Source organism: Aquila chrysaetos, chromosome 1 (assembly GCF_900496995.4).
Source record: "Aquila chrysaetos chrysaetos chromosome 1, bAquChr1.4, whole genome shotgun sequence".
NCBI classification, from domain to species: domain Eukaryota; kingdom Metazoa; phylum Chordata; class Aves; order Accipitriformes; family Accipitridae; genus Aquila; species Aquila chrysaetos.
This window is the reverse complement of record NC_044004.1, coordinates 82,613,137-82,626,878: the sequence shown is the minus strand read 5'-3', so window position 1 is coordinate 82,626,878 and position 13,742 is coordinate 82,613,137. Positions and strand designations below refer to the sequence as shown.

Here is a 13,742-nt window from a genome sequence, read left to right as displayed (position 1 = left end):
GAGCCATTTTCAAGGCCTCCAGAATGAGATTTGATGATGTTACAAAAGTAGGTTGCATTGGACACTGTGCTTGCAAGCTTGGCAGTTAGCTCCTTGATACCACTCCAGATCTTTTCAGCTCTGTGTAGACAGAGGTCTTTGTGAAAACACAGGCAGAGAATCAGGCTCGCCAAAGAGTGCTGTGCACTCTCCAGCCATTTCCTCGTGCTCTGTCAGTATCGGGGATCGTGGATTTCTACGGTTACCAGCATATCGTACACGGGCTTGCTCAGAGCCACGAAATAATAGAGAGGGACCTATCCACGGTGTTATTTCTGGAACAAAATCCTTTTGTGTCAGTGAAAATTCTCAATGAAGACTTGGAATTCCCTTCACGAATCAAGATTTTAGCACTAGAAGCAGTTCAATTTTTAGCTGTGTTTTACAAGTTTTATGCCAGCTACTGTACAGGGAATAAGACTCTTGTCTAGGAAAGATCTGTTTTCCAATAGACTTTTTGATCTCTCTCTTCTAGTAACCTCACCTTGGGAGTCAAAAGTTAGGTTCCTCTGTTGTCAGAGAGGATTCAGAAATGCCTTCTGAGACAGTTTAAGGTCAAAAGTATCTCTGATGAAACCAGATGAAATGGGCAGGGAGAAGAACACTGCACTAAAACAGCATAAACTGCATGAAAACGGACCAAATGTTAATTGAGGCAGTGAAAATGAACGCCTCAAGTAGTCCGCTTCAGCACTTTGCATCAACATTTCATCTCTAGGAGTCTTGGTGATCAGCTGTAGTTTTGCCTTTGTTATACTAGCAATTTTTGCAATTTAAGTTACACAGACGCACTTCCTCTTCTCCGAGGACTTTGATGCAGCTGTGCTGGTATAGGGGTACTTACACCGATAGAATGGTATAAATGCAGTGGCTTTTTTTTTCAGTAAACAAAGTATGTGGTATCAGTACATGGCAGCTTTACACCAGCTTAAATGCATACATAATTTTATGTGTACGTAAATATCTATAATATGTACAAGAATGATAGATGCTTCCTCTAAATACACACTGGAGTTCTAGGGTATATATAACCAACTCCATATACCACGAGGGTTCTTTTCATCTGGCCTGTCCCAAAATGCAAGCTGCTTGTGTGAAGGTGCCCTGCAGTCTGCTGCGCAGCTTCATAAAGATCCCAGTGAACAAACGGCGCTTCCAGGCTTGCTCTCTGGATGCATCTGAAAAGCGTTTCTGGATACCCATCAAAAAAACATGTAAACTTTGCCTTTCCAAAACAAAGCAATACACCTAAACTGCCTCGCTGTGCTGTTACCGATTTTCTTGTGTAGGCTAACTTGCGTTTCCCTTTGTGGTGAGCTTCCTACTGTAATGGAAATTCTTCTCAACTAGCCATTAACACTGTTAGAAGCTATTTCTGCAGTGCTTTGCCGTACCTTGCAGCAGCAAGACAAAAATCACAATCTCTGTCCTAAACTTAGTAAGTTTCCATTGATTTGTGTTTGGGTCTTGTCTGCTCAAAATATTTTCTGCTAAGTATAGCTCCCTTCTCCTGAGCAAACAAGCTGGGTTTCTTTTTTCTGCACCCTCCCTTCCTAATTTCAACAGCTATGTTGAGCTCGGGGTGTGGTCACCAAGACAGACATACGCGCGCTGTCCTTGCTTGTCTCTAGATTTGTTCCTGTTGCCAGTGAACCTTTTCTCCAACACCAACCTCATATTTACATTAATCCTTGATTGGCAAGCCTTGCTCTCCTTCCGTCTTTTTGGAGGCACATAATAAATATTAATTTATGAATTCTGAATATGACCAACTTCCATGAACACAAGATGAGAAGTGTGAAATTACACTCCTCTGTACTGAAGACAGGAGCTGTACTAGTGGGGACATTTACTCCTATGGCTACGAGAGGATCAAATGGCACTCTCCTTTAGGGGCTGCTGTCAGGGGAACAAGTTTTAAATTCTGGCGGATTTATGAATCATTTCATCTCCTAGACTTGTTCCTTCACAAAGGGCCTGGTGCGGGGAAGCCTGTGCAAAACCTTCAGTTTTGATAGCTTTCACCACCAGGCGCTGGTCCTACTGCTTCTAAAGCAACAGAATCTACAAAATATTTCTCAGATACATATCTATATATATATATGTGTGTGTGTGTGTGTACACATATACTTCTGTATGTAGTCTTTGTATGTGTTTTCTAAGATGTATATTTCTGTTTAAAAATAAAATGTACATACTGAGGTTATTTTATTTGCTTAAAGAACCTATTTCTACTCCCCTCAGTTAAACAGAAAACTCCCAACTGTCAAATCATCCCATTTAATTAAAACAGAGATTTTTTTTTTTTTATGTGATGCCTCTTAAGGAGTTATGAAAGAATAAGCAGCTCTCGAGGGGGGAAAGGATTCTAGGGCTAATCTCGTTTGATGCAGGCTTTCTTGATGTTTGAACTTTACCCATATTCTCAAATGAGCTTGAATTATGTTTGAAGAAAATGCTAATTCACGCATGATCTGTTGTCTCTTCCGTCATTGCAGAAAACAAGGATGTTGACCGAACTAGACACATTTTTTCCCCCCGATATAGATGCTAAATCCCTAATCATCATATAGCAGCAGTTTGGTCTTACGGGAAGAGAGTCACAACCCTGACTTCTGCCTTCCAGTTTTCAGCACTGCTGCTCTCCTGGTCCTGCTGTCCTCCTTACCAGTATAATGGGATAGCAGTGGGGCACTTAGATTAATTAGTGGCTCTAAAGCATGTGGAGCTCTTTGGTTAAGTGGTTCAAAGGAAACTATTGTTCTAAGTGACCCCTATTGTTCTTACCTGGGTGTTCAATTGCCAAGTGGGCAGACTGCTTGTGTCTAGAGTGTTAATTACCGCGTGTCCCTTAATCTTGAAGGTTTGTAATCCAATTTCAGTTTGGAAATTCACATGCCAAGAGGCCCAATTAACAACTCTGATACCATCACCTGCTAGTCAATACACAGCTATTAGCCATCCATAAGTATTCCCCATCAATGGCCGTGCGTGCCAGGGCAAGTTTTGCCAAGCCATATTGGAAGATAGTTTAGCAAAGCTAGTTAAAATAATACCTATTTAATTTGATGGCATTGGAAAGTCTCACATCACTACAAATATTTTTATTTAGTTTAAAATTTATCTTGCAGAGGTTAAGGCTTCAGTATAAATCTTTGCTTTTATTAGGATCCCAAAAGATTTCAGATGGATTTTCCTCCATTTTAATTCCCTTTTTTGTTGATTTCACACCAGCCTTCTGGTTCAGTGTTAACTCAAGAATCTCCCCCTCAAAGGCTATCATTACTGTTTCTAAATAATGAGTGCTATAGCATCTGTAGCTAAGGAATTTATAACTTTATTTTCACTTACTGCTTCTGTAGGTTCCCAAAGAATGTCAGGAAGGAATTGCTATTCTGTAAACCACAGCATGTTACAGAATAGATAAATTGTGTTTTCTCATAATACGGGAAACACTTCTCATTTCTCCCCCCACATACATACTTCCCTTAATCACAAATAAATGCCACATTGAAAGAAAATTATTCCTTGCGTAAATGAAGAAAAACCCCACGGATTTTTTTTCTAGACCTTACCATGATTCCTCCTTTGCCCATGACACTTGATTGTTCTGCCAGGTCCAGGCAGCACAGAGAGCAGACAAATTTTCCCTGTTTATAATCCCAAAGCTGATGAGTGCATCACTTATAGTAAGGATCCTTGGGGTCTGACTGTTTTGGTTTTTTCTCCACACTACTCAGCTCTTTGCAACAGATCAGTTAATTACAGAGGAACAAAGATGGGGCAGGGATCCTTCTCTCCTAATGTAGAAAATGAGCCCTTCTGCTCCGAGGCTGCAGAGAAAACGCTGTTGAGCCGTGTTCCTATAACAGATTTCCCCCTGCCAAAATTACATGGTATATGAATGATAATTTTGCAGAGTGTTCTATTAGGTTTAAATTAGAAAAGAGAAAGCACTGTATATGTTCAAGTAGATGTCAGAATTAGCTTTTTTAGAATTTGCATGCTATGTGTTTACAAAATGAACCTTTTTTGCCACTTACGTAAACAGAAACTAGATGTTCCACTATGTGGCTTAATACAGCAGTCGGAGGAGGAAGAACATCCATACTCCATCTCTGTGATGGCAGGATACACTTCAGAATGTGGAGAAAAAAAAAGCGGCGACGGCCAAGGGCATTTGGATAACAGAGGCTGGAGCTCAGAGCCTCATCCTGTAAACATCACCTAGATGACGCCACTGCAAGGAGTCAGTATGAAGTCAACTCCATTAACAGTAATCATTGTTGTTCAAACTGGAGCAGATCCACAACTCTTGCTTCAGAGCCTAAAACTACTTTTATCCCACAAAAAAATCAGTCGGCATGCCCATTCGTTCACTTTGCAGGGATGCTGTCTTTAAGGGTGCTCAGATATATCTGATGATACCTACAGGAGCTCTGGCCTGTGTCAGGAACATCCCGAGGAAAAGTTGTGCATGTTTATGGGAATCTAAGAGCGCTTGTCATCAAAATAAACTTGAAGAAATTGTTGGCCGTCATCACTGGCATAGCAGACAGGATCTGTGCCTAGAAATAGAGATTGGCATAGCAACATCCCTGACTGTTTTGTAGAGAAGGCGGCTTATTTTTCCAGACTGCGACATTTAATAAACATTTTCTGTTTGTTGAAACTGCAGAACCTCACTAGATCAAACTGAATGCTAATCTGTTCGAGTCGCCACCACAGACTTTTGTCTCCAGTATGTACACATCACGAGTCACTGTGGTTTCGTTGGTTTTGTCCTACGACATTTGTTCCTTTGTGTTTGTCCACGAAAAATAGACAGAACATGGAACGCGTTGAAACAGCCCCACAAATCCTCCAGACGATGATTTATTTTGCGAGATCCTGTTTTATCTTGTCATTAGGGCTCCGTTCAGCTGCAGGCTGAGAAGCCCTTTGATGCAGCCTCTGACTAGGGATCTGCTGGGGGGGTCGATAGCGCAGCTGCCAGCTGTTCGCCTGTTAGCCATCTCCCTTCCACCTGAAGCATCGGGCCTCGGATTCACACTCCGCACAAACGCACGGTGCTTATAAAGGGAACCTTGGAAGCGCACGTCCCAAAAGCTCTGAAACACCAGACTCCACATAAATTTGACTCTTGGTTCGAAGCTTTTAAATGGGGCTTTTAAAGCCAGACAGGCATCTGGAACCCTCGAGAAACAGCATGAGGAGAAGGGGTTCCACACAGGAGCCCCTGAGGAGCTGAGCTACCTCAGGCCACACACACACACACACATAACCCTCCTCGGCCTCGGGGCAGCAGGTCACCATTTGTCTTTATCACAACACAAGGGAGCTGCGGGGACCCGAAGTGTTTCCCGGCGGCTTCGCTGGCCTGTGGTGAGCCCCGCCGGGTCCGGTAGCCGTTGCTGTGGAGCCGAGCGACGGTTGGGCTCGGGCCGTTGGCACCCACATGAATTCCCCCCCCCCCCCCCCCCGCCCCGCGCGCCGAACGAGCGGTGCGCGCCCGGCTCTGTCACGGTTGCTAAGGCCCGGAGCTGTAGGCGGGGCAGAGGTAGAAACCGGCCCGACCAATCCGGAGAGACCCACTCTCGTTCGGCGGCCAATCGCTGCCGGTAAACAACACACCCCCACCGAGGGGTGGGGAAGGGGAGGGGTGGGTGTGGGTGTGTGCGCGCGAGGGGGGTGGGCTTAGCAGCGCTGCCGGCCAATCGGCGGCTGGCGGAGCGCGGACCAATCAGGGCGGGGGAGGGTTTGGGCGGACTTTTTAAAACGGGTCAGCCGCCACCGGGGCTCCGCTCCGCCGTCCCTTTAAAAGAGTGATGCGTCTGATGTCGTCTTCCTCCGCCGGGACTTAGCAATCCCGCCGGAGGAGCTCGGTTCCGCCCCGCTTCCCGTCAAGCAGGCGGCGCCGCTCGGCCGTTTGCGTCGCGTCCCGACCTCCGGCCCCTCTCGGGCCACCCCTAGGGTGCGCGGCTGGCCGCGGACTATTTTACTTCACGGCGGCGCCTCACCGGCCGGATCTAGCAGGGAGCGCTCCGCGCGGGGCCATCTGCTAGCCGCCAGAACAAAAACAAGGGGGCGGGGCCGCGCCGCCTCCATTTTGATGCGGGGCTGGGGCGGAGGCGGCGGCGGCTGGGGGCCGGGGATGGTGCCGCTGCCTCGGGCTTCGCCGTGACTCGCTGGGGGAGGCGAGCGGGGCTCGGCCGCGGGGACGCAGGCGGCCCTGCCTGGATGCGGGGCCAGCGGCGGAGCCGACCCGCGTCCGTGCGGTGAGGGGAGCCGGGCTCGCCTCCCCCCCCCCCCCGCCTCGTTTGCCACGGAAAGAACCGAGCGGTGAGGGCCGCGGGGGGGGGCCCGGTGCCCCCTCACCACAGCCCCCGGTGAGTGTGCCGGCAGGGCCGGGTTGCCCCCTTGTCGGGTCCCTTTGTTCGTCTCCCCGGTGCTGTGGGAGGTTGAGAGGCCTTAGGCGGGGAGGGGGCGGCAGGCGCCCGGCTCCCTTTGTCCGGCGGGGTCGGGGGTGGTGTGGTGTGGTGAGGCGGGGGGGGGACGACGACGAGCTGCCAGCTGTTGACGACGTGCGTCTGCCCTGAAGGGAAAGGATCGGGAGTTGGGGGAGAAGATGAGCAGCGAGGCGTTGTGGCTTTTCAAGCAGCTGAATCTGCACCTGGAGCAGGAGGGGCGGTTTCAGCCCCGCGAGAAGGGGCTCAGCCTCATCGAGGGCGCCGCCGAGGTGAGGGGGGGGACACGGGGGACGGGGAGCTGGGCTGGGGTGGGCAGGGAGGGAGGAGGCAGTCTCCGCAGGGCAGGAAATAATAATAATAATAAAAAAAAAACCCTCCGAGCTGGGAGACGTGCGTTAAGTCCGAAAAGTTAATTTGCTTCCCTGTAAACGCCTCTTGCCTTGTCTTTTAACTCTGTCTTAATCAATTAGTTACTAACATACACTACATTATCAAAGGACTATGACTTACAGGGCAAGTAAAATTTTGAGGCGTTTAATATTTACTGTTTAAACTTCGAGTGAACGCAGAACCGAGAGAAGTGTATTATTTTCACCTCCGGAGCTTCATACCGCTGTGTTGTACCACTGCGGGAAAGCGGGGATGTCTAGTGGGCAATTAACAAATGGGGAAACGGCCAGCTTTTCATTTGCAAGGTCTAGGGAAATGAAGCTAGAAACGCTCAGGGCTTAACAGTAAAAATTAAATTAAGCATAAACATTTCCACCTTAACGACTGGAGTTCTTTACTGAGTTTAGGGCAGGCTTACATTCCTTCGGATGCTCGTGAGTTTTTTTGGAAAGGGCCTTAATGCTTAACAAACAAAGTTCCTGAAATCAGTCTGCTTGTTTGTTTTGAAAGCAGAACATCTGTTGCTTAAATATTGACATGCATGCGGAGAGGAGTGTAAGTTGAGTTTGGTCATATCTCGTTCCGTAAGGTCAAGAGTCAGTGTGTATGTATGCGCTTGGTAACTATTGTCTTAAAATAACAAGTGGGTACTAGGAAGTGTGGTTGTGCTGGGTGTTGCACCAGTAAGACTCAGGATCTGGGTGTAATCCATGTACCTTGGGTGTGTTTTGAGTCTCAAGTATCTAAATTTATTTTTTTTTTTTTTTAACTTAAGAGAAAGTATTTAAGGAAAAAATCGTTGCTTCCTGTTGATCTAAGTAAAAGATAACTTAGGGACTGAGTGGTCACAGTCATCACTGCTGCCACTGAATAATTCTCACTTTGTTTCTCTTGCCATAGAATGAAAATACTCTGTGTCCGAGACAAAGGAATGCCAAGGTGGAAGATCTTTGGAGTCTGACCAACTTTTTTGGTTTTTCAACTGAAACGTTTGTTTTGGCTGTTAACATTCTGGACAGATTCTTGGCTCTTATGAAGGTATTCCAGGGGGGAGAGGACCTGCTATAGTGTCAACTGGGAATACGTTAGCTTCTTGCGAGCTTTCTTGTCTGACAAAAAGGGGAAGATTGTGATCTAGGACTCTTACACTGTGGCTATTTACCCATTCTATGCTAACAATGTTTCTGAAGTCCTCCTTTGTAAACCTGAAATTGAATACAGTTCTTTTTGCCTCTGAAGACAAGTAGCAACATGGTTTATTTCCTCTAATAAGTTTGTAGCCTTCACCAGGTAGATGTAGAAGACTAAGAACAGAGGAATTAGAGAAGGAACAAAACAATTTGTGTTGCAGCCTGTTTCTAGGTACCGTGTTAAAGCTTAGCTTGCTGCTGGAACTAATACCAAACAATTATTTCCTGGATGTTTTTCTTTTTGTATTTCTTCTGCTTTATGGCAGACATTTGAACCTAAACCAGTTCTCCATTGTTAAGTTGGCAGAAAAAGTAAAGTTACATCAGTTCTCTGGTCTGACTGTCCTTGAGGTTGCACAAAATGTTATGCTGGTCCATGGGAGAGAATAGCAGAGGAGCAAGTTGTGGAGGGATAGGACTGCCTGAAACAGGCTCGGGCCGGATTTGAATAGACTTGAAATGAGGGTGAATGAGCACTGCCGCTTGGAGAAGCTGGGTATTACAGTTCTCACTGCAATTAATGTATTGTGTAGTGATGTGGAACAATTTCAATAGAGGGTGCTCAGCTGTTGGACTTGACTTTGTCTGACTTGGCTATGGCAGATTGATACTGCTTTATTGGCTCTGCCAGGTGTGTTTGCTGAAACTTGAGTGATGAAACTAGTTATGAGTAGGTGAGGTGTATGAGTTGACTGACATCAGGTCTAGTTGAGAAAAGCAAATCTCTTTCTATGGAGCTATGTATATTCAAAATGGCTCACCTAGGCTGGGTGAGCTGTTGGTGTTGCTGTTTGATAAGCATGGTGTTTCGGGGGGGGAAGTATTCATAGTGCTTCCTCGTATTTTTAGGTGAAACCGAAGCATTTATCTTGCATTGGAGTTTGTTGTTTCCAGCTGGCTGCCCGAGTAGTCGAAGAAGAATGCAATATTCCATCTGCTCATGAGATCATCCGGGATCAGCCAATGTAAATGCACTGTGTCTGACCTGAAACGGATGGAAAAGATAATTTCAGAAAAGTTGCACTTTGAATTTAAAGCTACTACTGCCTTAACCTTCTTGCACTTGTACCATACTATTGTACTCTGTCATACCTCAGAAAGGTGAGTTGAGTTGCATGTTGGTGGTGGTCTATGTGTTTGCGAAGCCCTTTTTTGTCTTCACTTGCCTCTTAAATGATTATGGCATTGGCTGTGGAGGAGGCAGCTCCTTAGTTTTTATTTCCTGATAAGTGAATGCTTGTTGATAAACATGTGTTTCTCTTGGGTGTCTTACAGGAAAGAAGTATTGAATCTTGACAAATTGGAAGCACAGCTAAAAGCTTGCAACTGCCGTCTCGTCTTTTCTAAAGCAAAAGTAAGTAGAAGTAGCTTTTTTTGACTTCCGAATAGGTTTTGGTTCATGTTATGTTGAGCGGTGTTTTTTGTCCTTCTAGCCATCTGTCTTGGCCTTGTGCCTTCTCACTCTAGAAGTTCAGACTTTGAAATCTGTTGAGCTGTTTGAGATCCTTCTGCGTGTTCAAAAGCATTCTAAGGTAAATATTTTCTGTGGATTGTTTTTGCAGTTGTTGGGACTGGTGCAGTTAATGATGTACAAGGTTACATTTAAGGGGCCCCTGCTGTCAGTGTACAATCTTCACAGGTACTGTTTGGCATCAGCTGAAACAAGCAATGAAAGGGGTCTTTAAGCATCTGTCTTCAACTCTTGTAACTAACACTGTTTCATTGGTAGAATGCCAAATGCAAAAAACCTGTTGCTTAGAGAATGGGGTCAGGTAGTCATTTTGCACTGGCACATCTTGGCAGCTGCCTGGCAAGCCAAAGGATTATGGTTTAAAAAAAACTAGCTTAAATGAAGAAAATCAGAAGAAATGCTGACCTAATGCCTACACAGTACGTGCTTTAACGAGTACCTGATTTAACTTGTACAGTTCTAGCTGTATGTTCTAGAGGAACTTGCAGTCGGTTCATAGGACTACAATGACTGCCGGGCTGGTTATTCTTTTTGCTTGAAAAACTTAATACTGGATTTTTAGCTGCTAGCTGTGTGCTGTATCAGTTGATGCTCCAGAACAAGCTTTTTACTCTCGTAGTCAAATTCAACTAACTCAGTTTCTTGAGGGGTAGACGTAGTTCCCTAAAGTATGAGATTATTCTATTTTAAAATGGAATAATTTCCATTTCACTTTTCCTTTGGAAGTGATAATGAAAATATTAACAGCAGCTGACAGGCAAACCGTCAACTTAACTCAAACTTCAACGTGGACATTTCTAGGAGGTGTATAGGAGTTCATCTTCAAAAGCAGCCCAACTGTGACAAAGGTATCACAGTGATGACTCACTTGTATTTTGACCGATACTTTTTCAAGTCTTTTCTGAGAAGGTAAAGTGTAGGGAAGGGTTATCTTTAGAGCCTTTGTGTAATAGACTAAATAGGTTCATTTTTTGCTTTTCAGATAAGTGATAGTGACCTGCTTTACTGGAGGGAACTGGTCTCGAAATGCCTAGCAGATTATTCTTCTCCTGAATGTTGCAAGCCCGATCATAAAAAGCTAGTTTGGATTGTTTCGAGACGTACAGCCCAGAACCTACAAAACAGTTACTACAGTGTTCCCGAGTTGCCAACGATACCAGAGGGTGGATGTTTCAATGAAAGCGAGAGGTTGGTAAAACTTACACCAGGTGGTTAATTTGTTGGGAATTCTCATTTTATGGAAATGTTAATGTCAACTCTGTATAACTAGGCTAATTCACTACTACTTCAAAAAAAAAAACCCAAAACGCTAGCTTTGAAAATACTGAACATCTTAAAAAGAAGGGAAAAAAAAGGGGGAACTGTCATTGTGGTGTTCAAAAAGTACAAGTGCTTTGGGTGGGGAGACATTCCTTTTTTTTAAGGCAGGGAGGCTTATAAAACATTTAAGTCTTCTCAAGTAATTTACGTTTGGTATCTTGAATGCTGGCTTCTTGGTTGGTAGGAGATTTTTGGCATTAGAAGAAAGGAAATTGTACCTTATGATTTAAGCCTTAGTGCTGAGAAGTGTTTAGATCTGGGATGTTATACTGGGAACAGAAAAGTGTGCAAGAAAACACAGGATTGAGGAATTGCCACCTTCAAGGGGTTGTGCTTTGTTTAAATTACATTTCCTGCTGTTCTTTCCTAGTGAAGACTCCTGTGAAGATATGAGCAGTGGAGAAGAAAGCCTAAGCAGTTCTCCTCCGAGTGATCTGGAAGGCACCTTCTTCTTTGAACTCAAACCTAAAACAAAGTGGCAAGCTCTTAGCTGTCGGTCGTAGCGTTAAGTCTTGATTGTATTAGGTTCAAGTTACTAATGCACCATGGAGTCTTTTGGCAATAATGAGGTGGTAATCTGTAAACTGTATTAATGCAAGAATTGCTGTGGTATATCAATGCTTTGAATGCCTGCCTTGGTTTTTTTTGTTGTTGTAATTCTAAGGAAGAAAAAAAAATCCCTTTCAGGTACCCAGTTCAGCAAAAAAGTTCATGTATAGTTCTGTTGTTAACAAGCATAAACGTAGTCCTGTACCTGGTGGTCCAAAATGCTTAGCAGCTAAACACATTAGCAGTGTGCCGTGGCAGCAATGAAGGCCGGCGGCGTACTGGGCTGTGTTAACAGGAGCATAGCCGACAGATTGAGGGAAGTAGGGGGTTTTTTCTTCCCTTTATTTGGCATTCTTTCTCATCTGGAACAGCGTCCACTTTTGGGCTCAAGACATTGATCAACTTGTGCAAGTCCACCAGGAAGCTGCCAAGATGGTTAAGGGTTTTGGGGCACAGGACCTGTGAGGGGAGGTTAAGCGAAATGAGCTTATTCAGTGGCAAAGTGGCCTTTGGGGGAAAAATGGAATGGAACAGCAGCCTTCTGGTATCTAAGAGGAGGTTGCTGAGGAGGAGGTTTTGTTTGAGAAGCATGGAGCAAGAATGAGAGGCTTTCATTAAATCAAAATGTGAATTTCTCAGTTAATGGAAGAAGTTTGCTCCATGGGGACCATCAAGCATGGGAGTGGACCAAGAGGGGCTGTGCAGTCTTTGTGCTGGGAGATTCTCAGGATTCAACATCACAAAACCCTGAGCGTGGTTTGACTTCGTCGTTGACTTTGCTTTGAGCAGGAGGTTGGACTAGAGTCCCCTTGAGGGCACCTCCACTCTTCAGTGTTTTGGGATTAGATCAAATGGGCTGAGTAGGTTATGTGGAGTAGTATGTGTACGTAGTACCAGGCTGAAATGATTTCCTGTCAAATGGGCCAAATACTGAAACTGCTTTAACACTTTACATGCTGTGCTCCTTTTCAGCAGGGTTTTGAGTTGTATACTCCAAGTAGATTTTTTTTTCAAGCTTGGTTTCTATGAACTTCAGGAATCCCTATTTCACAAGAGGAGTATGCACGGCAAGAAGGAGGTTTCTTGTCAAGGCTAATTTTCACTAAAGGGTAGTATAAAGTGTGTGGCAGGGAGTTACTTCATATTTTCTGCAATACAGATGTTTTTATGCTGAAATTCACATGGTATACTTCAGTGTGTTTTAAATCTTAACTGTTAACATGTCAATCCATACTATTAGCTTAGACTTATTAACATGGTAAATCTTGATAAGTCTACATTCCTTTTAATATTTAACCCTCGTAGTTGTTTTTCAGTATATTCATGTTATTGATTGAGTCATAATCAGACTTGTTTGCATGCTTACGTAAAGCAGTTAGTGCAGGAAGAGTTGATATTATGCAGTAATATCAGGTAAATGTGATGTTGATGAAGTAGTTAATGTAATGGTTTTTTCCAAACTTTTTTATTGAAGCACAAATTGAAGTATGATTGTGTTTCTCCGTATCGAGAACATGGCTAGGTAGGAAGCGGACTAATTAGCTCAGAATAATGGTGTGAAGTGTGTTGGTGCCAAAGTAGAAATGAAGGAGCAAACAAGCTAAAGGCTGTTTTGTAGATGCAAGCATTGTTTTAGAATGGTAAGAGAGGTGCCGTAAGTTCATAACTGTTACGTGATTTAAGTTTTATAAAAATACAAAAAGTTTACAAAAATGTATATAAAAATGTAAATTAAAAAATGTACAGAAAAAAATTTAAAACAAAAAATGAGCAGAAAATACTGTATTTTTTTACATTGTATGTAACTTTTTGTAGGTATGTTGCATGTAGATAGTAATTTATTGTGTACTCTGTATGATATAAATACTGTACATCTGAAGACTTCTTACTGCAAGTTGCTGCGCCTGGAAGCTCACTTCTGAAATGGAGTACTTTGGTTGCAGGTAACAAACCTACTCAGTCTTGTTTCAGTTGAGAACAAAAATAAACCAAGTGCTGTGTTTGTTAACTGATGTGAGTTAATGGTTGGTTACTTGAAGCTTTTGCCTTGCTTTTTTTTTTTTTTTTTGGCTGTATAGCTTATATGGTACTGCAGCTGTGTTCCAGGTTCCCCAGAAGTTCTAGTAAGCAGTTTGCAAGGAAAAAAAAAAAGACACTTCTGTGTTGGTTGCTACTGGATGTGAATCTCTTCTCAGCTTTGCTCCTGTCAGTTTTAGAAGTTAGTGTGAGGTATCCTCTGCTAATCACCCAGCTGCAGCTGGGCTCTGTTGTGCTGGGCTGAGTGTTGTGAGTGGTGCATTTGTACATCTGGCA

General features: G+C 44.1%; 1 protein-coding gene across 1 annotated transcript; it reads left to right on the top strand.

Moving 5' to 3' along the window:
* The first annotated feature begins 6,135 nt into the window (after positions 1 to 6,135).
* On the top strand, positions 6,136 to 13,437 carry CCNG2 (cyclin G2). Its single transcript, XM_030015360.2, is given in 9 exon segments — positions 6,136 to 6,432; positions 6,645 to 6,778; positions 7,800 to 7,937; positions 8,939 to 9,043; positions 9,045 to 9,190; positions 9,365 to 9,443; positions 9,523 to 9,621; positions 10,543 to 10,748; positions 11,251 to 13,437. Coding segments are annotated over 8 exon segments (1,017 nt in total). The 5' UTR covers positions 6,136 to 6,432; positions 6,645 to 6,667; the 3' UTR covers positions 11,384 to 13,437.
* Positions 13,438 to 13,742: the final 305 nt, after the last annotated feature.